This window comes from Pleurodeles waltl, chromosome 1_2 (assembly GCF_031143425.1).
Source record: "Pleurodeles waltl isolate 20211129_DDA chromosome 1_2, aPleWal1.hap1.20221129, whole genome shotgun sequence".
NCBI classification, from domain to species: Eukaryota; Metazoa; Chordata; class Amphibia; order Caudata; family Salamandridae; genus Pleurodeles; species Pleurodeles waltl.
In genome coordinates this window covers 689,018,246-689,041,112 of record NC_090437.1, presented here as the reverse complement: position 1 = coordinate 689,041,112, position 22,867 = coordinate 689,018,246, and the positions used below count along the sequence as shown (strand labels likewise).

The following is a 22,867-nucleotide window of genomic DNA, read 5'->3' as shown; positions in this document are numbered from 1 at the left end:
TTTTACCAGCCCCATGTAATGGCAATTTGGCCCTAGTTCATGATTTGCTAGGCTATCTGGCAGGCCAATTGCTCATGCGCCCACGTCCCACTGACTAGTGACCTCTCCAGGATCAAAGACCATTTTGAAGTGCACAAAAGAACCTGTCTTCCCCTTCCTCCATTGTGTGTGTTCCACCGGGTTCTCATGAATGTAGGCAATCCACAAACCTCTCTAGAATAGATCCTTCACTTTCGTATGCTTTTTCAAGGCCTTGGGTTGCCAACATGGAATCCACAGGCCTCCATGTCCGTTACAACACAGGCACAAACACATTATGCACACACACATGCAAACACACACCTGCTACACAGTGCTACATACTGACTTGATGTAGACCAAAGGTAAGTTAAGTAGGTAGGCCCACTCCAGTGACAGGTAAAAAGGCATGTTTACTCTGTTGATCAGGGCTACAAAAATAGTATGCTGCCAACACTGCATTCATGCTGCTTAAATCTTGGTGAAAGCAGTAGCACTTTACCACTACCTGGATAGTGCTTTGTGTGCCCCTCCTGGTCTAATAAGACCACAATCCATGAGACAGAACTAGGTCATGGCTCAAACTCATGATCTGTGTTTGCCCATGACCACAAATTGGTGCCAAGGATCCTGATATTTTTACAGCTGGGGCACTCAGGGAATGGGTGCACACCATCACTATGGAGGGGACTTTTCTGTCCCAACTGTAAACCTAAACCTGGTGCCAATGCACCTGCAATGAAAATGTTACATTAAACAAAAAATAACCAGCAAATACAAGATTTTATATATATGTCAGATTGAGAAGGTATCTATGTAACATAACTTTGAGTACTGTGCACTAAGTGTTTCTATTATGGTTTTAAGTAACCGAATATAGACTATTTGATGATGAACCAGCAGATATAATCTCATCAAAATATTATGGCCCTCATTATGACTTCAGCGGTCAAAAGAGTTGACGGCCGAAGTTACGCCGGCCAGGAGACCGCCAGGGACTCCTGCCAGGTCTCCACCATAAATTAGACGGAGAGCCGCCAGCAGCCATACTGGCGGTCGGTGGTCTAGTGGAGGTTACTCCGCTGGCACCGGCACATCATCACAACACCGCCCGCCGTATTGCAACTTTGTAATCAGCGTGGTGGTGTTGTGGTGACGGGGCTGTGCTGGCGGAGCAAGCCTCATGGACCCCGATCCCTTCCGGACAACCATCGTGAGCAAGTAAGGTGATTGTCCGACAGGGGAGGGGATAGGAGGGATGGGGGTATTGAGTGTTGTGTGTGTGAATGGGGGTTTGAGTGTGTGTGAATGGAGGGGAGGGTATGTGTGTGCGTGTGTGTGCATGTATCTGTGTGAATGTGTGAGTGCATGTCAGCAGGGTTCGGGGTGTCGTAAATGTGGTGTGTGTGTGTATGAGTGAAAGGTGTGTGCATGTATGGATGGGGTGGAGGGTGCATGTGTGTGTGTATGCAGGGGTGTGGAGGGGTGTTGTGGATGCGTGTATGTGTGTGAATGTGTGTGTGTGTGAGTGTGTGTGGTATGTGCATGGGTGGATGGGGCGGGGTTTTGTACGGTGTTTGGAGGTGTGGTGTTGCCTCAGGGTTCAGGGGGCGGGAAGGGGCTGTGGCTGTTTCAGGATGTGGGGGAGTTGCATACTGGTGACAGGAATGTTAATTCCTATCACCAGTATCCTTTCTGCCAGGGATTTCCTGGCAGAGTTGCCGCCAGGAAATCCCTTGCGGAAAGGAGACTCATAATACCGTCAGTGGTATAAGGTGGACCATCGGGCCAAAAGAGGTACACCTTCGGCCCGGCTGTCCCACCGCCCTGGTGATACAGGCGGTGAACTGGTTGCTTTGCAGCACATTTACCGCCGTGATCATAATTTGGCGGTCCTGCTCCACCTCGCTGTGGGCAATGTTACCGGCGTGGCGGATCAGGACCGCCAAACTCATAATGACCACCTATATGTGCTTCCTAGTATGTAAGTGCACTTAGAATAAGCATAAAACCCTTTTTAGCTTAATGTACATCCAAGGGAAATACGATCTTTATTGGTGCAGAAAAAGGTTCTATTGACTTTAGAAACTATAGACTTAGGGCCAGATGTACCAAAGAATTTTACCCATTCTGTCTCTATGGGAAAATGCTTTAGAACATATGGCCCTTAGATTAAAAACACAATCATGATAAAAAAGAAAATAGATAAAGAACAGAAGGGAAAAAAACATTTGCAACGTAAAATATTTGCCCACCAGCCCAGTGGCGTAACAAAGGCTCCTGCAGCCCCCGAGGTGCCGGGGGGATCCAGAGCTTCAGGGGGCCCCCTCAGCACACTACACTATGCACAGGCGGCAGGCCCCAGACTAGGTCCAGAGGGGAGGGGCCCTCAAGTTTCATTATGCCACTGCACCAGCCCTGGTATTACAGCATACTTCTTTGTAGGGAGATATGCACATGTGATCAGGCAAAAAGCTACACTTACAGTGTAAGAGAGCCACTACCTGAGATGAACTGACTCATTCTGCCTTTCTGTGGTGGGTGGAAATAAGATATGAATAAAAATGGAAAAGACCAATGGATAAAGAGGACTGACCTAAACCACTGTATGTGTTTTTTTTAATTATACAAGGGTGGCAAGACAGCAAAGCTGTTTTTAGGCCAGACCTTAAAAAAGATTCAGATAAGCGTTGTGCATATAAGTCTAAACATGCAGCTGGAAGCTTGCTTATGAAGCTGAGCCACAACAGTGATATAGTACGCTTCTTCATTCATTATTAGGACATGGTCATTATGATGTACACAAGAGAAAACATGAAGTTAATGAAAGTATTTTAGATTTATCAGGTAGGTAAATGTTTGAAGTGTTGAGATCAAGACTTTAACAACTCTAGATATGTAGCATAGATAGCCTAATCATAGACATGGATAAACATATTGAAATATTAGCCAGCTACGTAATATGAATTTATGTTATGTATATATGCATATATTATCTATTATTATTAGAGAAAAGTGAAGTTTGAAATCCCTAATTGGCTTGAAGTTTTAAGAGAATCTGGTTCCTGGCAGGCGTCAATCATAGAGTCTATTTTAGATGAGGGTGGTAATGGGACATTTGGCAAAAACATACAGGATTTCTAGTATACCCTTCTCAGTGTTCTGCTGCCACAGAGGGTGGTATTTCTGTTGGCAGAGCCACCATCTGTAAAAATATCCAATTAACAGTTCTCATACCATTGGAAATGAGTTCAGATGAATAGACTAGTTTGAGGCAGCTCATCGGATGCTTTTTCAACCAGCATTTCTCTGTCCACAACCATCCTGAAACCATAGCGGTCCTGCATGGAAGAAATATTGGAGCATATGGCATGTGATAGTCTGCCCTAAATTGGGCAGCCCAACCTATGTTATTTCAGTCAGGGTAGGTTTACCAAATTGATGGCATGAAGGGAGCTCCTCCATACACCATCTTCTATATGTGATATTTGGAATGCACAGGAGGGCAAATGGGACATATGGCATTTTTTGGCATATGTCCCATTATCACCCACCTCTCAATCAGAACTTTAGTCTTGTGACAGGGAACAGGTTAATTAATGCATTAAACATTATAGGAATATTAAGATTGAATTGTACTCCTTGACGCCATTCCTCTAGGGTGTAGTGACAGACTTTTTATTTTTAAAGTGAAAGACATAAAAAATGGAGTTGAAATGATTATGTAAGGAGGAATTTAATCACATTATGTAAGAGTGGATGACATCAGACTGGCAGGCTTGATTAGTACTCAATGGTAGATATTCCCTATTTTGTAATACTCTGCTTTGAAAGATGGCACGATGGACTAGTAGGTGTCACCTGCCAGTGGATCACATCACCCATCACCACTGGTGCACTGTTATGTGGAATAGTTTTGCTTTTTTTAAAGATTCTTTATATTTTATTTAATTATTTAAAACCAAAACAATCATGCAACATTTCAATGATGTTTAAAACAGTAAAACAAAATAAAGAAAAATCCCTGCCATCCCTTTACAGCTGACGTGCAAGATCATCATGCTCATAATTATAGCAATCCTGATATCTGAATTGATGAAGTGATAGGCTACCTTCTGTATTTTCTGGTTGTGTTATCCCTACATATTCCTGTCGTGATGAACCTTCCTCTATCTTACCCTCCTTGGTATTACCCCTCCTCATCCATCTCGCTCTCCAGCACCTCCCTGTCCCTCCCTTCAAATTTTATCAGTAATGTCTCCCACATTTGGAGATCTTCAGCAGCCTTATCATCTCGTCTGCATTTTCTCAGACAAATTTCTTCCACCACCATCCATTCTGTAACATCTCTTTTTCAGCCATCCATACTTGGACCTAGTGAGCCTAACCATGTATTGTCCACCCTTCATTTCCCTAGTAGTAGTACCAGTTGAGTTAACTTGTGGGTCATCTTCCTATCCTTATGTGGCTTAATGTCTCCCAGTAAGCATACTAGTAGTTCTCGTGGGATAGTTATGTTGCCCTGGTCAGACAAATACAGTATTACTTCATCCCAGAATGCAGATACTAGTGGGCGATACCATGCTAAGTGTAAAAAAGTAGAATTTTGCTCAGTACACCAATGGCATTTACTATATCTATTAGGGTAAATTCTTTGTAGCAGTGTTGGAGTAATGTATGTGTGATTTTAATAATTAAAGTGTACAAGTTTAAAACGTGTGTTACATGGAACCGTAAAAATCAGGGAGCATGTCCTTTGCCACTGGGCGTCCTGTATGAGTATACCCAGTTCTGTCTCCCATGCAACCCGGGCTGGGTAAAGTTCTTTAGGTGTATCCACTAACATAGCTGTGTGTAAGTGGGAAGCCAAGTGTCTCATCCCCCAAGTTCCAATATAGCCCTAAGTAGAAGTGAAGATGGAGGGGCAATGGATATGTAGGCCAGAGGTCTCAGGCTACGGCTGCAATGCTGGCGTATGGCAGCAAATAACCCTCTCTCATTGTAAAGGTTTCCTGCGCTGCCTCACAGGTGATAAACATCTCATTTGGATATAAATCACCCAGTGCCTCGCAGCTCCCCTCTCTCCATGGTGCTGCATTTACAGTATCTGTGAGATGTCGAAAGGCTGGTAGATCCCAAAAGGTAAATTCCCAAGCAAATGGTTCCCTCCTCAATACTACCTTCACTGCCATTTCCCATAATGATGCTGTATGTTTCAGAAGATATGAGACCCTGTTTGAATCCCGTCCTCCAGAGCATAGTAGTCCTTCCGTGAGCCAGTGGGCTGTGCATTGCAGTTTTGATGCAAGATAGCATAATTCCATATTTGGAACAGCTAGGCCGTGGGTAGATGCAGGTGCTCTCTGGCCACTCTCTTTCTGCCAGCTGCCCAGATGAGTGTCATGAGTAGTGAGTGCAGATGTCTAAAGGTTGCCTGTGGCAGAGTGTCAAACGTATGTTGTAGGGTATATAGGCATTGTGGCAGAAAGACCATTTTGGCCACTGCGATGCACCCCATTAAAGATAGTGGTAGGGAAGTCCAAAGTTGTATTGATACCCAAAGACCCATCATCAGTCTATCTATTTTGCATTGTTTCTGTTTTTGGGGAGTGGGAGCCACGAGTATTCCCAAGTATCTGAACTGTTCAGTCTCCCATTTTAATGACAATAGTGGTAAAGTTTCAATGTCCTTCGGTATTAGTCCTCCCAGTGGAAATGACAGTGATTTCTGTGGATTGACCCTTAGCCCCTCCCCACATTCCGTAAACCCTAATAAACGTATGTTATTACATCGTGAACATCCCTCTGGGTCTTCAGTTCGATCTTCGAGGAGAGTCATGGTCACATTTAATTATTGCACTTGTTGTCGAAGTTGTCGCATGTTGCTCTGTAAGTCCGTGATATTAGTTTCCGCTTCCTCCACGAACGATCAGGTGTACCACCGACCTGTCTAGCAATCCTATGAGTAGCATGGTGGGACATCGTGTATTGTGTGATGGTGTTGCTAGCTGCTTGCTTTTGGGAGTTGTTGTTGCCCATGACGCTAAAATAGTAGCATCTTCCTCAGTAAGGGGACAATATATAGGGAATTATCATACACAGTCTGCAGAAAAGGTGAGCAACCAGTGTCCGTTTTTGTCTCTGCCTTTATGAGTTTTGGTTTTTGGGGCGCTATGCTCACATACAGCAAAGGAGTGCAATTCTCAGGCTCCAAAGACTCTCTATCAGTGAGTTCAAAGGGGCCCAGTCTAGGTCAGCCTATTGAGTCCATGTGCGTTCACTCACATGTTTTCATTGAGTAAGGAGTCTACTAGGGACATCTACCCCATCTGGTTCACTCTCTAGGAAAGTGAGGTTTCACAGATTCCAGTGTGCTGTGAGAGCTTTATTATGTGGGGTATATGCATTGTAGGGAGAACTTCACTGAGCAGGAGCCCAATAGGTGCAAGCAAATGCTTCTTTCCCCGCTATGTGGCCATGTCTTATCTTTTGCTATCATTGTTGTTCCTGATGGTGCTCCTGCCCAGGCCTCCAGTAGCAGGGCGCTACACCCGCCAGTTCACGCTGTACCAGTCAATGAGTTGGGCCGGGGGCTGCACTCACTACTGTCCGTCTCCATCACGGTTCCAGCTCATTCCCGTAGTGCAGCACCCAATCTAGTGCCCGATGTAAGCAGGGCAGTTGAGCTGGTTTCCCTACCTGTGAAGTCCGAGGGCCTATTTTTGCTGGCAGACTCCGCCGCAGTCGTCTCTGGCAGCAAGGCTACGCCAGTGGCACACAGCTCTGATCGTTGTTCCAGTGGGGTCTTTCCTTCACAGTGGCCCATGCTCACTACTCACCATGCCAGCCAACCTCAAGCATTGCGTGTTGGGTAGGGCCACTTTACCTCAGCATATACAGTTTCAGACTGTGTTGTCCAGAGTGTGCAGCTCTCTACGGTGCAGTGCCACTCCTCCTGGGTCTGCCCCGCTTGCAACTCTCTGCCACAGTCACGGTTTCACCTCATCTTATAGGCTGCTGTAGGCAACGTTTGCCTCCTGCTGCCAGATGCAGTTATTTTGCCATTTTAAAGTACAGTCTGTGCTCACTATTCACTGCACCACTTATCCTCAAGCAGCATGTTAGGTAAGGCTGCTTTACCCCAGTGTTCACCTTTCCAGACTATGTTGTCCAGAACATGCAGCTCACCACCTTGCAGGACCTCTCCTTCTGGGTCTATGCTGTTCTTGGCTTCCCACTACTGTCACAGCTTCACCTCATCACATAGTCTGCAGAAGGCCCCATTAGTCTCTCACTTCCAAGTGCATGCATTTTGATGTTTTTTAGGCACAGTGTGCATCGGACGCTGATCAGGGAGGAAGTCTTCAAGTCTGTTGGGCTTTTGCTGGGAACCTTCCTCAACAACGCATTGTAAACAATGTGGACGTCTCCTACCCAAGTGTAACCACTCTTGCCTAAACAACACATGGCTGTTTCTGTGCCTTAAACACGCATGTGCTAATCTACGCATATGCTTGGTTAAGGTTAAGGCATAGAAACAGCCATGCTTTGTCTGGGAGAGGACACGGTGAGGTGAGTGGGCTGGAGTAGGGGTGGGAGGTGTATTAAGGGATTGGGGTGGCTGGGGGCGAGCTTTTTTTATTTTTATTGATGGTGGGGTTCGGGGTAATTTGGGGCCATATATACGAACACATTTTCCCATTGACACAGAATGGGAAAAACCCTTTGCTACATCTGGCCCATAGTTCTTAGGGGCTGAGGTGGGGGGTCTGGATAGTTTATCTTTATAGTGCTTAGGGTGGATGGGAGGCCCAGGGTAGTTTATGTATTAGGGGGCAAGGTTTTAGGGCTCAGGGCAGGTGGGGGATATTGTGGTAGTTTCGTTTTTAGGGGTGGGGGAGTCAAGATATTTGTTTTAGGGCTCAGGATGGGAGGGGGGTCAGGGTAGTTTATTTTTAGGGATGGGGGAGTCAGGATAGTTGTTTTTTTTAGGGCACAGGGTGAGTGGGGGTGTTGGGATAGTTTATTTTTAGGGGTGGGGAGTCAGGATTATTTTTTAGGGCTCAGGGTGGGTGGGGAGTCAGGATAGTTTAATTTTAGGGGTGGGGGAGTCGGTATAGTTACTTTTTTTAGGGCTCAGGGTGGGTTGGGGTGTCGGGTAGTTTTTTGTATAGGGGTGGTGGTGTTGGGATAGTTTTTTTAGGACGGATGGGGGGTCGGGGTAGTTTGGGTATTAGGGGTGGGGTAGTTTTTGGTCTCAGGGCAGGTGGTGGTGGCATGATAGAACCACGCATGCCAATTTGCATGGTGTTTCCACACATGCCTTTACTAGGCATGCTTTTACAATGAAAATTCGTTGTAAAGGCATACATGGTAAAGGCATGCGTGGAAACAACACGCCTGTTGTTTGGACTGCGTTGTTAAGGCATGCATGGCTCTAGCATTCGTGGTTCCATCATACAACTGCTTTTGCTGCATGGGAAAAGCCAGCATCATGTAGGATTTGTCAGTCGGGGTAGGAGCTCTTTAGAGATGCATCCTGTGGACCATTTTGCTGGCCACACCCCCCTAATGGAATAGGCTTTACTGCTACAGAGACCGTCTCTCTTCTACAGGCAGCATTCAATAACAATGAATAACATAAGAGTGATTAAGCATTTTGCTGGTCTACGTGTGTTTGGTGTGTATAGGGATAACTGCATGCCACCCTCAGAGCTGCTGTATGGTTGCTGCTATCCCAGGAGCCACTTTAGCTATGTAAATGAATGAGTCAATCAATCACAGCATTTGTGAAGTGCAGCATTATCACCCCTAAGGGTATCTGGGCACTGAGGGTGTTATGTCTCAGTCGAAAAGCCATGTCTTGAGTCTCCTCCTGAAGTCCATCAAGAAGGGAGCTGTTCGGAGGTGGAGGGGCAGACTGTTCCAGGACTTGGCTGCTGTGGGAGAAGGAGCATCCTCCACTGTGGCTGCAATGGATGCGAGGGGATGTGTGCGAGGTTTAGTGAGGTGGAGCATAGATGTCTTGCTGGAACGTAGAAGCTCAATCTATGGTTGATGTAGGAAGGCCCTAGGTTGTGGAGAGCCTTATATGCAAGTGATAGGATTTTAAATTGGCATCTTTCCTGGACAGGGAGATGGGAAGTGGACAATGACATGGTTAGTCCAGGTGAGTTCAGTCATGTGAGTGAAAATGATTCTGTCCCTAGAAATGGAGATGGTGTCCAGTATGTGTCTGACTTTGTGCGTGAGCGTGGGGACCAGTTGGGTGAGGACAATGTTGCTGAGGTTCTCTATAAGGGAAGTTGAGTTTGTTGGTGTCATTAAGGTCATTAAGGTGGAAATTGAGATCACCGAGTAGGACGTAACGGAGGGAGTCGATGGCGAGGGGGCGATGAGGTTGGCGATGGTGTAGCAAAATGTTTTGTGTGGTCCCTGTGGTCTCTATGCGACGGTACCTTGCATTGTGGTGTTGGCATCGGTGTGTTCTCGGAAGTTTAGGTGCTCCATGAAGGGCGTTGGGTCATCATCGTGATGGTGCACTGGATGGTTTCCTTGAAGATGATGGTGATGCCCCGCCATGTTTGTTGGTGATATTTTGGTGTATCAACTTGTATCCATCAGGGGTGGCCATGAGTAGGAGGCCATAGTGGTCCCATAGTCAGAAAGGTGGAATCACCACACAACCTCCATCTAGCATACAGAGGGCTTGATTTAGATTTTGGCAGAGGGGTCACTCCTTCACAATAGTGGCGGATATCCCGTTCGCCGAAATATAAATCCCATTATATTCTATGGGAATTACATTTTGGCGGACAGTAAATCTGTCAACGTTGTGACAGAGTAACCCCCTCCACCAAACTCTAAATCAAGCCGAGAGTTATTTATGCCTAGCTTTCCTGTGGAAATGGCCTGGCAGTTGGGATGGTGTTTTAAACCACTATGGTTAAGACAGAATAATCTTTCTAAACTAGCTTAGCTCAGGCTGTTACACTCAGCAGGCATACTTGGTACCTGTCACTGTGGGTGGTCAATAGTTACATATTGGGGTGCGTAATCAATAGAGGAGAAGGGGAAGAAGGACAGTCAAAGTGACTGGCATTTGCTCTTGAAGGAGAATGTTTAGTTCTATAATCTTTATTGTTTAAAATTATATAAAAGTATGACTATTAGCTACACTGGAAATACATTAAAACATTAAAACATGAAAAGGTGATAATACATGAAATCAACAAAGAAGTAGCAATAAAACCATAGATAACGTATTAAGCAACTAGTGTACTCTAGAATCAGACTTTTGTTATATAATGAATTATCTCAACTATGTGTCAATTACGTTCTTTTAATAACCATGTTTACAGATGTTGTGGAGTATGCAAGCTCACTTATGTTACCAGTGTCCAGGGAAAAATGCAATGCATCTATGCAGGAAAATTCAATTTGTTTTTTAAAATATTGATTTCAGGAGTTTACATCTTTCTTCGATAAATTCAGAGGGGTGGCTGCTGGCAGGAAGGGCTGGTGGGGCAGCGTGCAGAGCGAGGGGCTGAAAATAAAACAAAGAACACTTACCTGCCACACCACCTTGTTTCCACCACTCCTGTTGCCTCAATGCTTCTGCCTTCCTCCCCTCCCCACCCAAACACAGCATGAAAGAAGCGCAGGGATTGGCCTGAACGGGCTGAAATGCCGCTCACGGAGGCAGTGGGAGTCTGCACTTGGTCTCCGCCCGGCGGTGAAACACAGCCGGGTGGAGAGTTCTAACTGCATATGTCACTTTGGCCGGCTTCAGATAGCCGGCCATACAGACATGCGCACTTGGAGTACACCTAGCACTCCTTCCCTCCACCCCTCCGTGACACAGAGAATGCTGGCCCCGCCCTACCTAATTTGAAAAATAAAATGATAATAAAAGTGCTTTTATTATCATTTTATTTTTCTGCTTCCTCCTTTTAGCAGGGGAGCGACACTTCTCTGCCATAGCGGAGGGGCAGCCCCTGTAAACTCAGGACAGCATCTGAGTGGATGGATTCTATCTACTAATTGCAAACACTACAATGTTGTTGATCATTTATGATTTTCCTTTTTCCCCTTCTGAACACCCTGGTGGAGAAAACCATAAATCGTACCCTCAGTATGTACTGCCCGCAAACCTTAGTGAAGGATGCCCTCAAGTAGTGTTGCTTGTTAGATGTTTCAAAACAGGAGCTAATTAATTCGTCATAACTGGATAATTCATTTTTTCTAAATCAGCTGCTCGAAATATTATTGCCTCATTTACCTAATTTATAATATGGAATATATTAAAGGGCAACGTGTGAGATTTGGTTTTCTGAAAAAATAGTTCATCTTAAAACTTTTTTGCAGTGGCAAGGTACACACCCGAAGGATTGTTGTGGGACCTAAGAATTCCTTGAAAATTAATTTTCAGGAGTCTGGGTCTGCGTGCATCACGAGGTAATGCTATTTAATCTAAGTGGATTTGTACTTTAGATCCTGATTGGGCAATCTGAACTCCGGACGTTTCTGTGTACAGTGAGTAACCAGAGACGATAGAAAAAAACTCCTGTACGCAACACACTGTAAAGTTGCGAGTTTAGATGGAAAAACATGATACCCAAATGTTATAGTCAGCAGAAGTGTCTTTTATGACACTTCATAATGCTTTTGCATTTGGAAACGTACATTTTGGCATTTAGCCTGCACAATGCAGCAATTGAAGTGCTTTCTCCTTTTTAATTAATATGGGTTGTGAGTTCATCGTTTCCTGGTGTTTGAAAGACAAAGTCCCAAATAGCTGTATGTCTGTGTGTATCCCAACTTAAAAGGGCCGAGGACCCAGGTGTTCTTTGTTGATGCTTATTTTTTCCAAAGACCGTGATCTTTGTTTTGGATATATTTACCAGCGGTTTATTACATTGATTGCATTGGTTTAGTTCGGTCAATACCGCTGCAAGGTCAGTTCTATTTGATCTAGTTTTACTAAATCGCCAACATATTGTAGTATCTGGACCTTTCGCAGGCCAATATTTGGAGGATTAGACCTGGCTCTCAACAAAGCCTCACTAATAATGGTTGTGTAGGGGTTACATAAAAGGAAACCAATATAAACCCCTGTTTAAGACCTCTATTGATATCTATAGGCTCCAACCTTCACCCTCACCTGTATCTTGGGGTAAATAGCGAAAATGACCACGGGTAGAGGGGTGTCTGATTTAGTTAGTTTGGCCCATGGGCTCTGTTGATCAGCACTGTTAAATGCTGCCAAACAAGCTGCAAACTGGCAAACATGGGGAATGCACAAGCCACTGTACAATTATATACCATAAAGTTCAGGGCTGAAACAATATCAATAGTAGAACATTTTTTCTAAAGCTGGTCTGATAAAAAGAGATTATTCTTTCTTCTCCAGCCCTTTCGTCCCACTCACCTAGTAATATTCTGATATATACTTTTCCCTCTTCATCCAGAAGAGCTGTAAATTGAAAGTTTGTGGGCTCCAATCTATCTCTTTTCTTAGAAATAGGATGTAGTATGGACCCTCAACCATGTCTGGAGAACTTGTGCATATTGCAATAAAGCTCGATATAGAGGAAATAGCCAGTGTGTTCAAGTCTGTAGCAGCTTTAAACAAGAGCCAGATATGTCATTTGGGGCTACGGCACCATTTCCAATAATTTATTCTAGCACTCTTAAGTATATGTCAAAGTAACCAGTTTGTATGGGCTATGTCAGGTCACAGCTTGGTATCCAATGGGACTTACTCTTACTTGTGGAGCTCCATGCAATGGTGTATAGAGTGTTCTTAGGTCTGTCACCCATTCCAGATAAGGAACACAGTTCCCACTACTATTGTGTACATTTAGACCTGTTTGTAAATTATCATCACAATATTCTTTTTTTAAATCCCATTATGTTGTCTTTAATGATGAAGGGCACTTCTGGTGTATTCTTTCCTTTTTACATCATATCTTTGAGCTAGCCAAACATCTGATTTCATCTCTTTATGTTACGTGTACACCAGGGCATAGTCTTGGGGTATATAACTCTCCAACGTTTTATTCAGTTGTCTTTATTTTTACTTTTGAAACTATTATTAAGAATGTCAATTATCGTGGTCACGTTAGAGTTGACTGATCATCTTCTGTAACACTAATAAACAGATCAGTTTCACTTGCTAAAGTTTACAATTTTTTTAATTTTTCCATGGATTTTCTACTCCATTTCATCTTCTTCAAAGAATTTAAGCCTTCTATGTATCCTACCACATTTAAATTCAAGACCGAACGATGTAACTAACGGCAAGCGATCGCGTTCTTTATGTTGCAAAATAGAAAAAAGTGTGAAAAAATAGTGTAGTATCTGGGAAACAAATATATAATCCACAGTTGATAGTCCACCATCAGTAAAGTTTGTGTCAGATGAAGATCCACATGACTTTGCAAAGACCAATGGGCCACATGTAGGTAGGTTCCGATTTGCGACTTGCAAATTGCGAGTCAGAGCGACTCGCAATTTGCGAGTCGCAAATTGGAATGTAGGATGGTGTCCCTGACACCATCTGCGATTTGTAAGGGGCTCCAAATGCCCAACTCATGAATAATCATGAGGTGGGTCGCAATTTGCGACCCCATTGTGAATGGCGGCCCTCACAGGGATGGTGGCCTGCTGTGGACAGCAGACTACCATGTTGGTGACTGCTTTTTAATAAAGCACTTTTTTTGTTTGTGATGCAGCCCGTTTTCATTAAAAGAAAACGAGATGCATTGCAAAAGCAAAAAATGAAACGTTTTAGTTTCATTATTTCAGAGCAGGCAGTGGTCCGTAGGACCGCTGCCTGCTCTGAAAATTTTTTTATATTGACATTCACAACTGGGAACGGGTCCCATGGGGACCCCTTCCCTTTTGCGAATGGGTTAGCACCCATTTGAAATGGGTGCTAACTGCGATTGGTTTGCGACCGCGTTCGCGGTCACAAACCAATCCTACATTGCACTGAGAGTCGCAATTAGGAAGGGAACAACCCTTCCTAATTGCGAGTCGCATACTAGGTTACCGAATCGCAAAACTGGGTTTGTGCATCGCGATGAGCTTCCTACATCTGGCCCAAAGATTTTATGATAAAAGGAGATCGGCAACCCTTTGTTCCAGGCTATGGGGCATATTTATACTCCGTTTGCGCCGAATTTGCGTCGTTTTTTTCGACGCAAATTAGACGCAAAACTAACTCCATATTTATACTTTGGCGTTAAACGCGTCTAGCGCCAAAGTTCATGGAGTTAGCGTCATTTTTTGGCGTGAACACCTTCCTTGCGTTAAGGAGATGCAAGGTAGGCGTTCCCGTCTTAAAAAATGACTCCCAGGCATGTGCGTGGTATTTATACTCCCGGGCAAAAATGACGCCCGGGAGTGGGCGGGGCAAAAAACCCCGCATTTGCGCCTCTTTTTAACGCCTGGGTCAGGGCAGGCGTTAAGGGACCTGTGGGCTCAGAATGAGCCCAGAGGTGCCCTCCCCTGCCCCCAGGGACACCCCCTGCCACCCTAGCCCACCCCAGGAGGACACCCAAGGATGGAGGGACCCATCCCAGGGAAGAAAAGGTAAGTTGTGGTAAGTATTTTTAAAAAAAATGTTTGTGGCATAGGGGGGCCTGATTTGTGCCCCCCTACATGCCACTATGCCCAATGACCATGCCCAGGGGACAGAAGTCACCTGGGCATGGCCATTGGTCAAGGGGGCATGACTCCTGTCTTTGCTAAGACAGGAGTCATGTTAATGGCGTCTGGGCGCCCAAAAAAAATGGCGCAAATCAGGTTAAGACGATTTTTTTGCCTCAGCCTGACTTGCCCCATTTTGGGACGCCCAAACGCCATTTTTCCCTACGCCGGCGCTGCCTGGTGTACGTCGTTTTTTTTCACGCACACCTGGCAGCGCCGGTCGGCTAACGCCATTCAATAAATACGGCGCCCGCATGGCGCTTCAGAATGGCGTTAGCCGGCGCAAATTTTTTGGGCGCAAAACTGCGTTAGCGCAGTTTTGAGTCAAAAAGTATAAATATGGCCCTATGTGACTTAGCTGAGGTCCTGAGCAAAGATGCACCTGACAGTTTGCCAAATTATTTAGATTAAAATTGCCTAATATAGAAAAAAAATGCTTACAATAATTTCGTAGTTTGGATGGTTGCAGATTACGCCCTCAATCGATTCTCAAAAGGCTTCAATTAGTGTTTTTCGGTCACCCTTATGTAGACTTAAGTAAACATTTTTACAGATTGATGTATTTAAACCACCTACACGGCAATGGTCCAGAGACGGTCTTTCGAGAGGGTGCAAACACTACAGAAGAAAAAAAAACTGTTAAATAACAATAGAAGATGTGGAAAAAAACAACGTAAAACAATCCATAAAAAATTATTTTTCCCAATTATGTTTTTTTTTTTCTTTTTGTTGATCTTGTGCTTATTTGTTTTAGGTAAAAAGTAGTGTTTATGATGATGAAACTCAGAAATCTATGGCTGACCTGAAAAACCAAGAAGAAGATTTCAGGTAATTTATCTATTATCAACTTTTCTAATAGGGACAGACTCCGTTGTGTGCGTCTGTCACATACTGCTGGCATTACAGTGCAGAACAGTAAGTGCTACTTCTGAGGTTGTGGGCTCGCTTCTCTGTTCAGCTTTTTCTTTGACATATTATAAAGTTTGTTAAGTTAACATTTACTTATACAGCACACCTTTCCTAATTGTGTAAACACAACTGATACTGCATGAAAAGAAAAGGCATTTTGTGAGAAATGATCTACAGACTAACGAATTCTTCGATAGAATTATAAATGGATGCTTTTTACCAATATTTTATTACACCATTGAGCAGCAAAATACACATACATCAAGTCACAAAATAAAATAGATGTCACTAACAAGAGATTCAATAATGAGAAATCTATGCGTGTGTCTAAAAGAGTATTAACATTATCTACATCACAGGACAAACAAGCAGGAGAGGAAGAGATCATATCATTTAAGAATACCAAACAGTAAAGTGAGCCCAATCAAAGTAAATAATCTATACATCCACAAACAGACTATGCATTCAGTTCTATAAATAGAACCTTTGTTGGTGTGTCTACACAGATTTCTTCTTAGACACATGCTCATATTTGTACGAGAATGGCCAGACTGCAAAGATCCACATCAGTGTTATACCAATGGTTGTTTTCACAGATTTCAAAATCGTTTTGAAGAAATGCAGATATTCCCAACTTCAACTGACTGGTGATGCAGTTTGACTCTGCTCATCAGATTCCTGTCAGTTCGTGTCCAGCTTCATGGAACTGATCCCTGTCACGTGAGGCTCCTCTGCACTGACAGGTAGCAATGAAAAAACATTTCAGTAGCTGCTTCATCTCTTTTCTTCAGGGTCAGCTGTCCCACTCAGGGACTTCCAGTAATGGGAAAATTAAAAGTATAGCATGCTGATCCTCCAAAAGTAAGAGGGTGGTGCGTAGCTTGCTGGAGTGCTGCTACTCAACAGCCAGAACATTTATGCTACAGTGAATGTGATAGGGTGACCATCTTATCATCTTATATGTATGTAAACTCAATGTATGCCTGGTATGCCTAACACATTTCAGGGATGCACATTTCCTGTCAGTGGTGGCCACAGTATCCCCACAAAGGCCTTTATATTTCAGGAATGACTACCATGTTTCATGAATAACCATTAAATGCCTTAACTTACTAAAAGATGAAGTGCCATCATATGAAATGTATGCCCACCAAATGCCAAGGTTAGGCCAGTGAGGAATGCCATGTGTTAGGGAAGGCCACTAGGAGTGTCCGCCAAATGACTGGCATAGCCACCGTTTACAGGACTGTCTATTATAGATCTTGATAATTCCAGACATTCAAATTCACACTTTTTCTTTTCTTTACTTTCTCTTTCTTTCTCACTCTCTTCTTCTTTCTTTCCTTATTTCTCTCTCTCACATACATACAGTTCAGCATAGAAAGAAAGACATGCACATATACACATCAATGCTCTGACCTGCACATGCCTATAGAGTCAACCACGCGCTTCCCCTACCCTTTATTCAGCGACCTATCTTGCAGCTATCCAGTGTCCTATAGCTCCCCATGGCCTTTTACTGTAGTTAAAGCACAAGACCTTGCCTAGGGCTTTGTGTACTTTGTGGGCTTAGAATGTGAAGTGATGTATGCTAGAGCTCTCTGCGCATCCGAGTTCTGTGACCAGTTAAGCTCAGACCCAGGACAGCGAACAAACAAAAAGAATCATTCATGATGGCTGCATAGGATACGAGAGGCCCAGGGCAAGGGTAGGGTTGGTGTGGGCTGTAAAAAACGCAATACATTCTTCATTGTCCAGCCCAAGTCTCCAACTCCTCCTTTCACTGACTGAGCCTAGGCAGACTTATGCTCTGCTTATGAGTTGGGGGCGGCAGTGCCCCACATAGGGGTAGTAAGCACTATATAAATGTTACCCTGCAATATAGTACGGTGTAACCATCTATTCACTTACATCCTACAACTGGGATAGTATGTAATATAGCTCAATTTGTAGTAAGCAGAGGCCTGCTTTCTCCCGGGGTAGTTTGAGTGTGTTAAGTTTCACTATGCTCCATTTGCCTATTCAAAGCAATGAGATCAGAAGTTGGTATAACTCAGGGCCCTATTCACAAAGTGCATCCGCATTCATGGTGGGACCTTTGCATTACAGTTTCTCATTGCAGAGGTCCTGCCACAGATGCAGGTCCCCCTCCACAACTGTGGACTCCACGCCACAATTGTGATGGAGGCCCCATTGTGACTCAGGTCCTCAGTGAACAATTGTTGTGGAATAGGTGAGTTTGAGCCCAGCAGGACATATAAAAAAGTGTGGTAGAAATACCATGTTAGACAAATAAACTCTCCCTATCACTCATAGGGGCCGAGCATTGCAGACAGAAATTGTGCATCTTAAAGTTTCTGCCCATATAAAGGGCATGCTTCAATCATCTTTACTTGACTACTCACATAGAGGAAATGCACTGCTTTTGATCCTATGCCAAGCTCCAGGTAGTCATTACTGCTTGGAAATCTCAGCCCAGCAAATGGAAACCTCCTTGAGTACACACCTGATCCATCACAAAACTGAGTCACCAAACTCCTGGGACCCCTCAAATAGATGATGGTGTCATACACATAGATATATACTACCGGGTTCATGCTTGCCTCTGTGATTCCTAATTTGCAGAAGATCTCCCTTAGATGGCATCTCAGTGGTTCTAGAGCTAATGTAAATAATAAAGGCTAGAGGACATTTTGTTTTCTCCCTCTCTTCACAATCCAGCTACTACAAGCTACATGGCAAGTTCTTACTTTGGTGTCTGGCCTCTAATATCACAATTTGACCACTTTTAAATATCTGTTCCAAAAGCCATGTGTTCCAGCACCATCCACATATACTCCCATTGCAGTATGGAGGCTGAGAGGCAGTACGGAGGCTGAAGGGAAGTACAGAGGCTAAGAGGGGGAGCAGAGATGTAGTACAGGGCAAAGAGAGGGAAACGCAATGCAGTATGGAGGCTAAGAGATGCAGTACAGAGTTGGCAGTGAGAAACACAGTGCGAATGTGGCAGATGCAGCGCTGACGCTGGTGGAAAGGAGACGCAGCACCAAGAGTTGCAGCTGTGGTGACATGAAACAAGGAAGAGAGACCTCAGCTCGATCACTTGAGGGGGGCCCCTGCAAGGGTGTGAGCAGTGTGAAGAGTAATGGGGCTGATGGATGGCTGACAGCTGGCAGACAGTTGATGATCACGTTGGTAGCTGTCAAATGGGAGCATTGAGAGCACCAAGAGGGAAGCCTGGTGAGCAAGTGGGAATTCAGCAGCTCTCAGAGAAACGCTCAAAAAAGAATATGGTTGTGTGGCAGAAGATTTGGACTTTGCTTCCTGCAAGTCTTGCCTTGCCATGTGGTGCCAATCCAATCCTGGACCCTTGGAAGTGGGTATAAAGGGCTGCAACTATCAGAACCTGTGCATTGATGCTGTTGTGCCAGTTGGAACTGACACATCTCCTTCGGCACTGATGCTTCCTCTGCTTGAAGAACGTCTCATCACCAGTGCGTGGCATGGCAACAATGCATCGCCTACATTGGAGGAAGCTGATGCATCTCGACTTGTACAGCTCAGAACTGGCGAATTACCTAAATCCAGGAGGAGCGATTGGGACGCACCGCCTCCTTTGCTCATGTATCAAGCCCTGTTGATGGCTCAATCAAGTACTTTTTCAGCGGGACACGGTCGGTCCCTGTATCCGACCCGCACTCCATTGTGGTTGGCCTGAACGTTTTGGTTTACACTGATCAAGCACGACCACATAGCCCCAGTTGGCAATTTATGCTTTTAAACACTTTATTTGCAGATATTATTTAAAAATTCATATTGTGACTTCTATTTATTGGATTTTTGTCGTTTTGTTCTTGCTTTGTTAAGAAAATTATAATCTACTTTTCTAACTAGGCATGGAGTCTTTTTGTGGTGGCTTCACTGTTATACTGTTTAAAGTGCTGCAAAAACACTTTACACATTGCCTCCTAAGTTAAGCTTGGTTGCTCTGTGGCAGGCTAACAGAGGATGAGCACAGGTTAATTTATGGGGTGTATCTGACAGCCTGACTAGGATTGTGGTCCCTAGTTTGACAGGTTGCAGAGCTCTGCCAATTAGAGTCCTAATTTCTAACACTCCACTAATGCAGGTGGCCATGGTCTGGGCTGCCTCAGCTATGCGAGTCAAATTCTCTCCCGGAATTGGGAGTTTTGCGAACTGCTGACGTACTTGATGGTCATGTGGTGCAAGAAATGCCCTTAGTACAAGTAAACTCTGCCTCCCCCAGACATACACTAAATGAACATGAGCAATATGGAGTGGTGGATGTGGGGAGTCTTCATTAAAGCCTTCATTAGAGTCAGCTAAATCAGCAACTTCCATTATGCCTCTAACAGTGCCCAAGGGGAAGCAGAAACAGAATTCAGTTAGGTCGGTAACAAGGTTACCATCGTCCCTGTGGGATTTATCTGACAAAGCATTTTAAAGCAAGGAGCCCAACAGTTGAGGTATTAGACAATGATAACACGGCAAACACGCTGATGGAAGATAAAGTAAGAGTCGAACAATAAGTAACCATTATGGAGACTACTATTCCTATTTGGTCGATGAACGTGGGATAGACAATGTCCAACCAGACCTGTCTTCTTCATCTAAGGACATTATGAGGCGAAATCTTGTAGAGACTATTAAGTACTCCGATGATGTACCCAAGAGTGGGGGTGGCTCTTCTACCGTGGTTAATCATCCAAATAGTAAGATCTCAATGGTTGATCAAAGGGATGTTTTTGTTGAAAGGGCAGATGTTGCTGGGACTCCCCAACCTCTTATTGGTAGTGCCCGTCTGGGGTTGGAAGAGTTGGAGAGGGTAGGGCCCTCTAGATTATCAACTGTACCAATATCCGTAAGGGAAGGCAGGGTTGACTTAGTTCTGGACGAACCATGTAGTAACATCCAAATTGAGGGGATACTTACTACCGGGATGAAGGATCTGGGTGAAGGATTAAGGAGGGAGGCTCTAGGTGTTAACTATGAATTCACTGATGAGGGCAAATTTCAGGCAAATGTGTCTGAGTACGCTCAAGATCTGACAATGCTCAACCTCTTATCCCTTACGCAACTAACATTCCAGTGAATGTTAAAAGCCTTAGTTCTGGGTAATGTCCAAAATGTTAAGCAGATCCAGCTCCTAGAAAATATAAGTAGAATGTCAAAGGAAGGGACTGAGGAGTCCACCCTGGAAGTGGGGACAAAGGGTTATATTTAAGTGATAGGAGATCCACCTAGGTCCCATGAGAGCATTACTACTATCCCTCATGCTTGTGAGGCCTTTGTATCAATGGTCCCATACCAAGTCTTAAAAATAAGGAATGCCTTTAGGAAGAAAAGTGTACTATCAAAATGCAGCATCAGCTTGTCCTTTAGAATGGGAGGTGAAAGGAAGGTTACTATCAGGAAGGGGAGAGTAAAATATGTCAGAAAGCTGTTGGTACATGGAGAGGCCTCATTTAGACAGTCACTTAATAAGTAGTACAAGCAGGAAAGGAAAAGCAACCAGTTCCTAGGGAGAGGCCTAATAAGATAAGTACAGGAGGGTGAGTAAACCATCACGGGAAGGAAATCAGCAGGGAGAGTTAAAAAGTAGAAAATCTGGGGGGAAGTACCTTAGAGAAGCCCCCAACCAAAACCCATTCTCCCATTAGCAAAACTGGTAAGGGAGGAACTAAGGATGCTAAAAAAAGCCACAGCCAGTCCATGTAGAAGAAGATATCAGGTTTAGGGCCCCACAGCAGTTGTTCTTTAAATTCCAATCAAGGAGGAAGATGCAGCTTTCCAGCAGCCATCCCTAAAACAGAACTAGGCTCTTAAGTAACTTTGCAAAAATAAAAAGGTTAAAGAGTCTTTCCTCAAAGGATTTGGTACTGGTGGATTTTAGGATTATAGCAGATGCTGAGCTAATCTGTATTATTTGCCTCTGAGGAGGTGAAGTTCCTAGTTGAAACTTCAGTGACTGCTTTGGAAGCCCACAGTATCTGCCTACAACACAGCGCTAAGGTACATTTCGAGAGTGTCAACCACCAGCTGGAGGAAGATGAACACTAAGCATAGTGGTTTAAAGCACAATCAGGTCGTTACAACCAGGTCCTTGAGTGTAGGACAGAAAATGTACTTTGGCAGGAGCTGGTGGGAAGGGTCACATTATAGAATAGTGACAGCTTCCAAAATTACAAAGCCCAAATTAGGGGGAGTCAAGATACGTCCCAATGCTCTGAAGTGGCCAAACACTCATATGATCCTTGGAGGGATGAGGACTCCGATTCCCAACTATAAAGATCATGGAGGGATGAAATTCCTTTTCCCAAACCTTTGCAAGGTCATCATACCACATCCTGAAGTGATACAGGAGTTGACAAGATTGATTAGTAGGAACCAGGGATCTATTGCTGGATTGTGTCTTGGTGCAGAATATACATGGGTTCAAATCTGAGAGTAGGAAGTTATAAAGAGATCTTGAGTAGTAACTCTGTTCTCTTCTTCCAGAAAATCTCGCTAATAGAGTGCCCAGTAGTGGAGGTTTTTGTTTTCATTGTGTAAAATGCTAATATTTCAACTGGAGGAAGAGCTGCAGGTGGGCTATTCATTTTGATGTCTGTCTGCTGTGGGAGGAAAGTAACAAAGCTGCAAACCTCGCTTTCACAGATGATTTGTTCAATGATGTGCTGGCGTTTAAACAAATAGCCTGTCTAAATATTTCTGTTCCATCAGTGAGCTCAGTACCTGAGAGTGAGCTTCTGAAATTGCCTAATGATTTACAAAAAATTTACTTAGGCCACCCAGATGCTCTTTTTACTTTAGGGTGGTGTTAGAAATGGGGCCTTTGGTTGGCAGTCAGGTTACCCCCGTCCAAGCAAGAAACCTCACTCTAACCAGGGTAAAAGAGAATCATCCTCAGCTAACCCCTGCTCACCCTCTTGGTACATTGGCACGAGCAGGCAGGCTTAACTTCAGAGTGCTAGGTGTAAAGTATTTGTACCAACATACACAGTAACTCAATGAAAACACTACAGAATGACCCAACACAGGTTTAGAAAAATAGAAAATATTTGTCAAAACAAAACAAGACCAAAACGACAAACATCAACCATACACAAGTCAAGTTATTCATTAAAAAGTTAGCGTGAAAATGTACCTGGGCCGCGTCAAAATAACCAGCACGGGAGAGCGTGCATCAAAAAAGGTAAATGGT

The 22,867-nt window shown here is 44.2% G+C and overlaps 1 protein-coding gene across 2 annotated transcripts in view; it reads left to right on the top strand.

Annotated features, from left to right (window-relative positions):
• Positions 1–22,867, top strand: part of IQCM (IQ motif containing M) — a 1,478,261-nt gene that overhangs the window by 699,063 nt on the left and 756,331 nt on the right. For both annotated transcript variants that reach the window (XM_069242635.1, XM_069242634.1), the window contains exon 8: positions 15,488–15,561. In XM_069242635.1, coding sequence (XP_069098736.1) covers positions 15,488–15,561 — 74 coding nt within the window. The remainder of the gene's footprint in view (positions 1–15,487; positions 15,562–22,867) is intronic.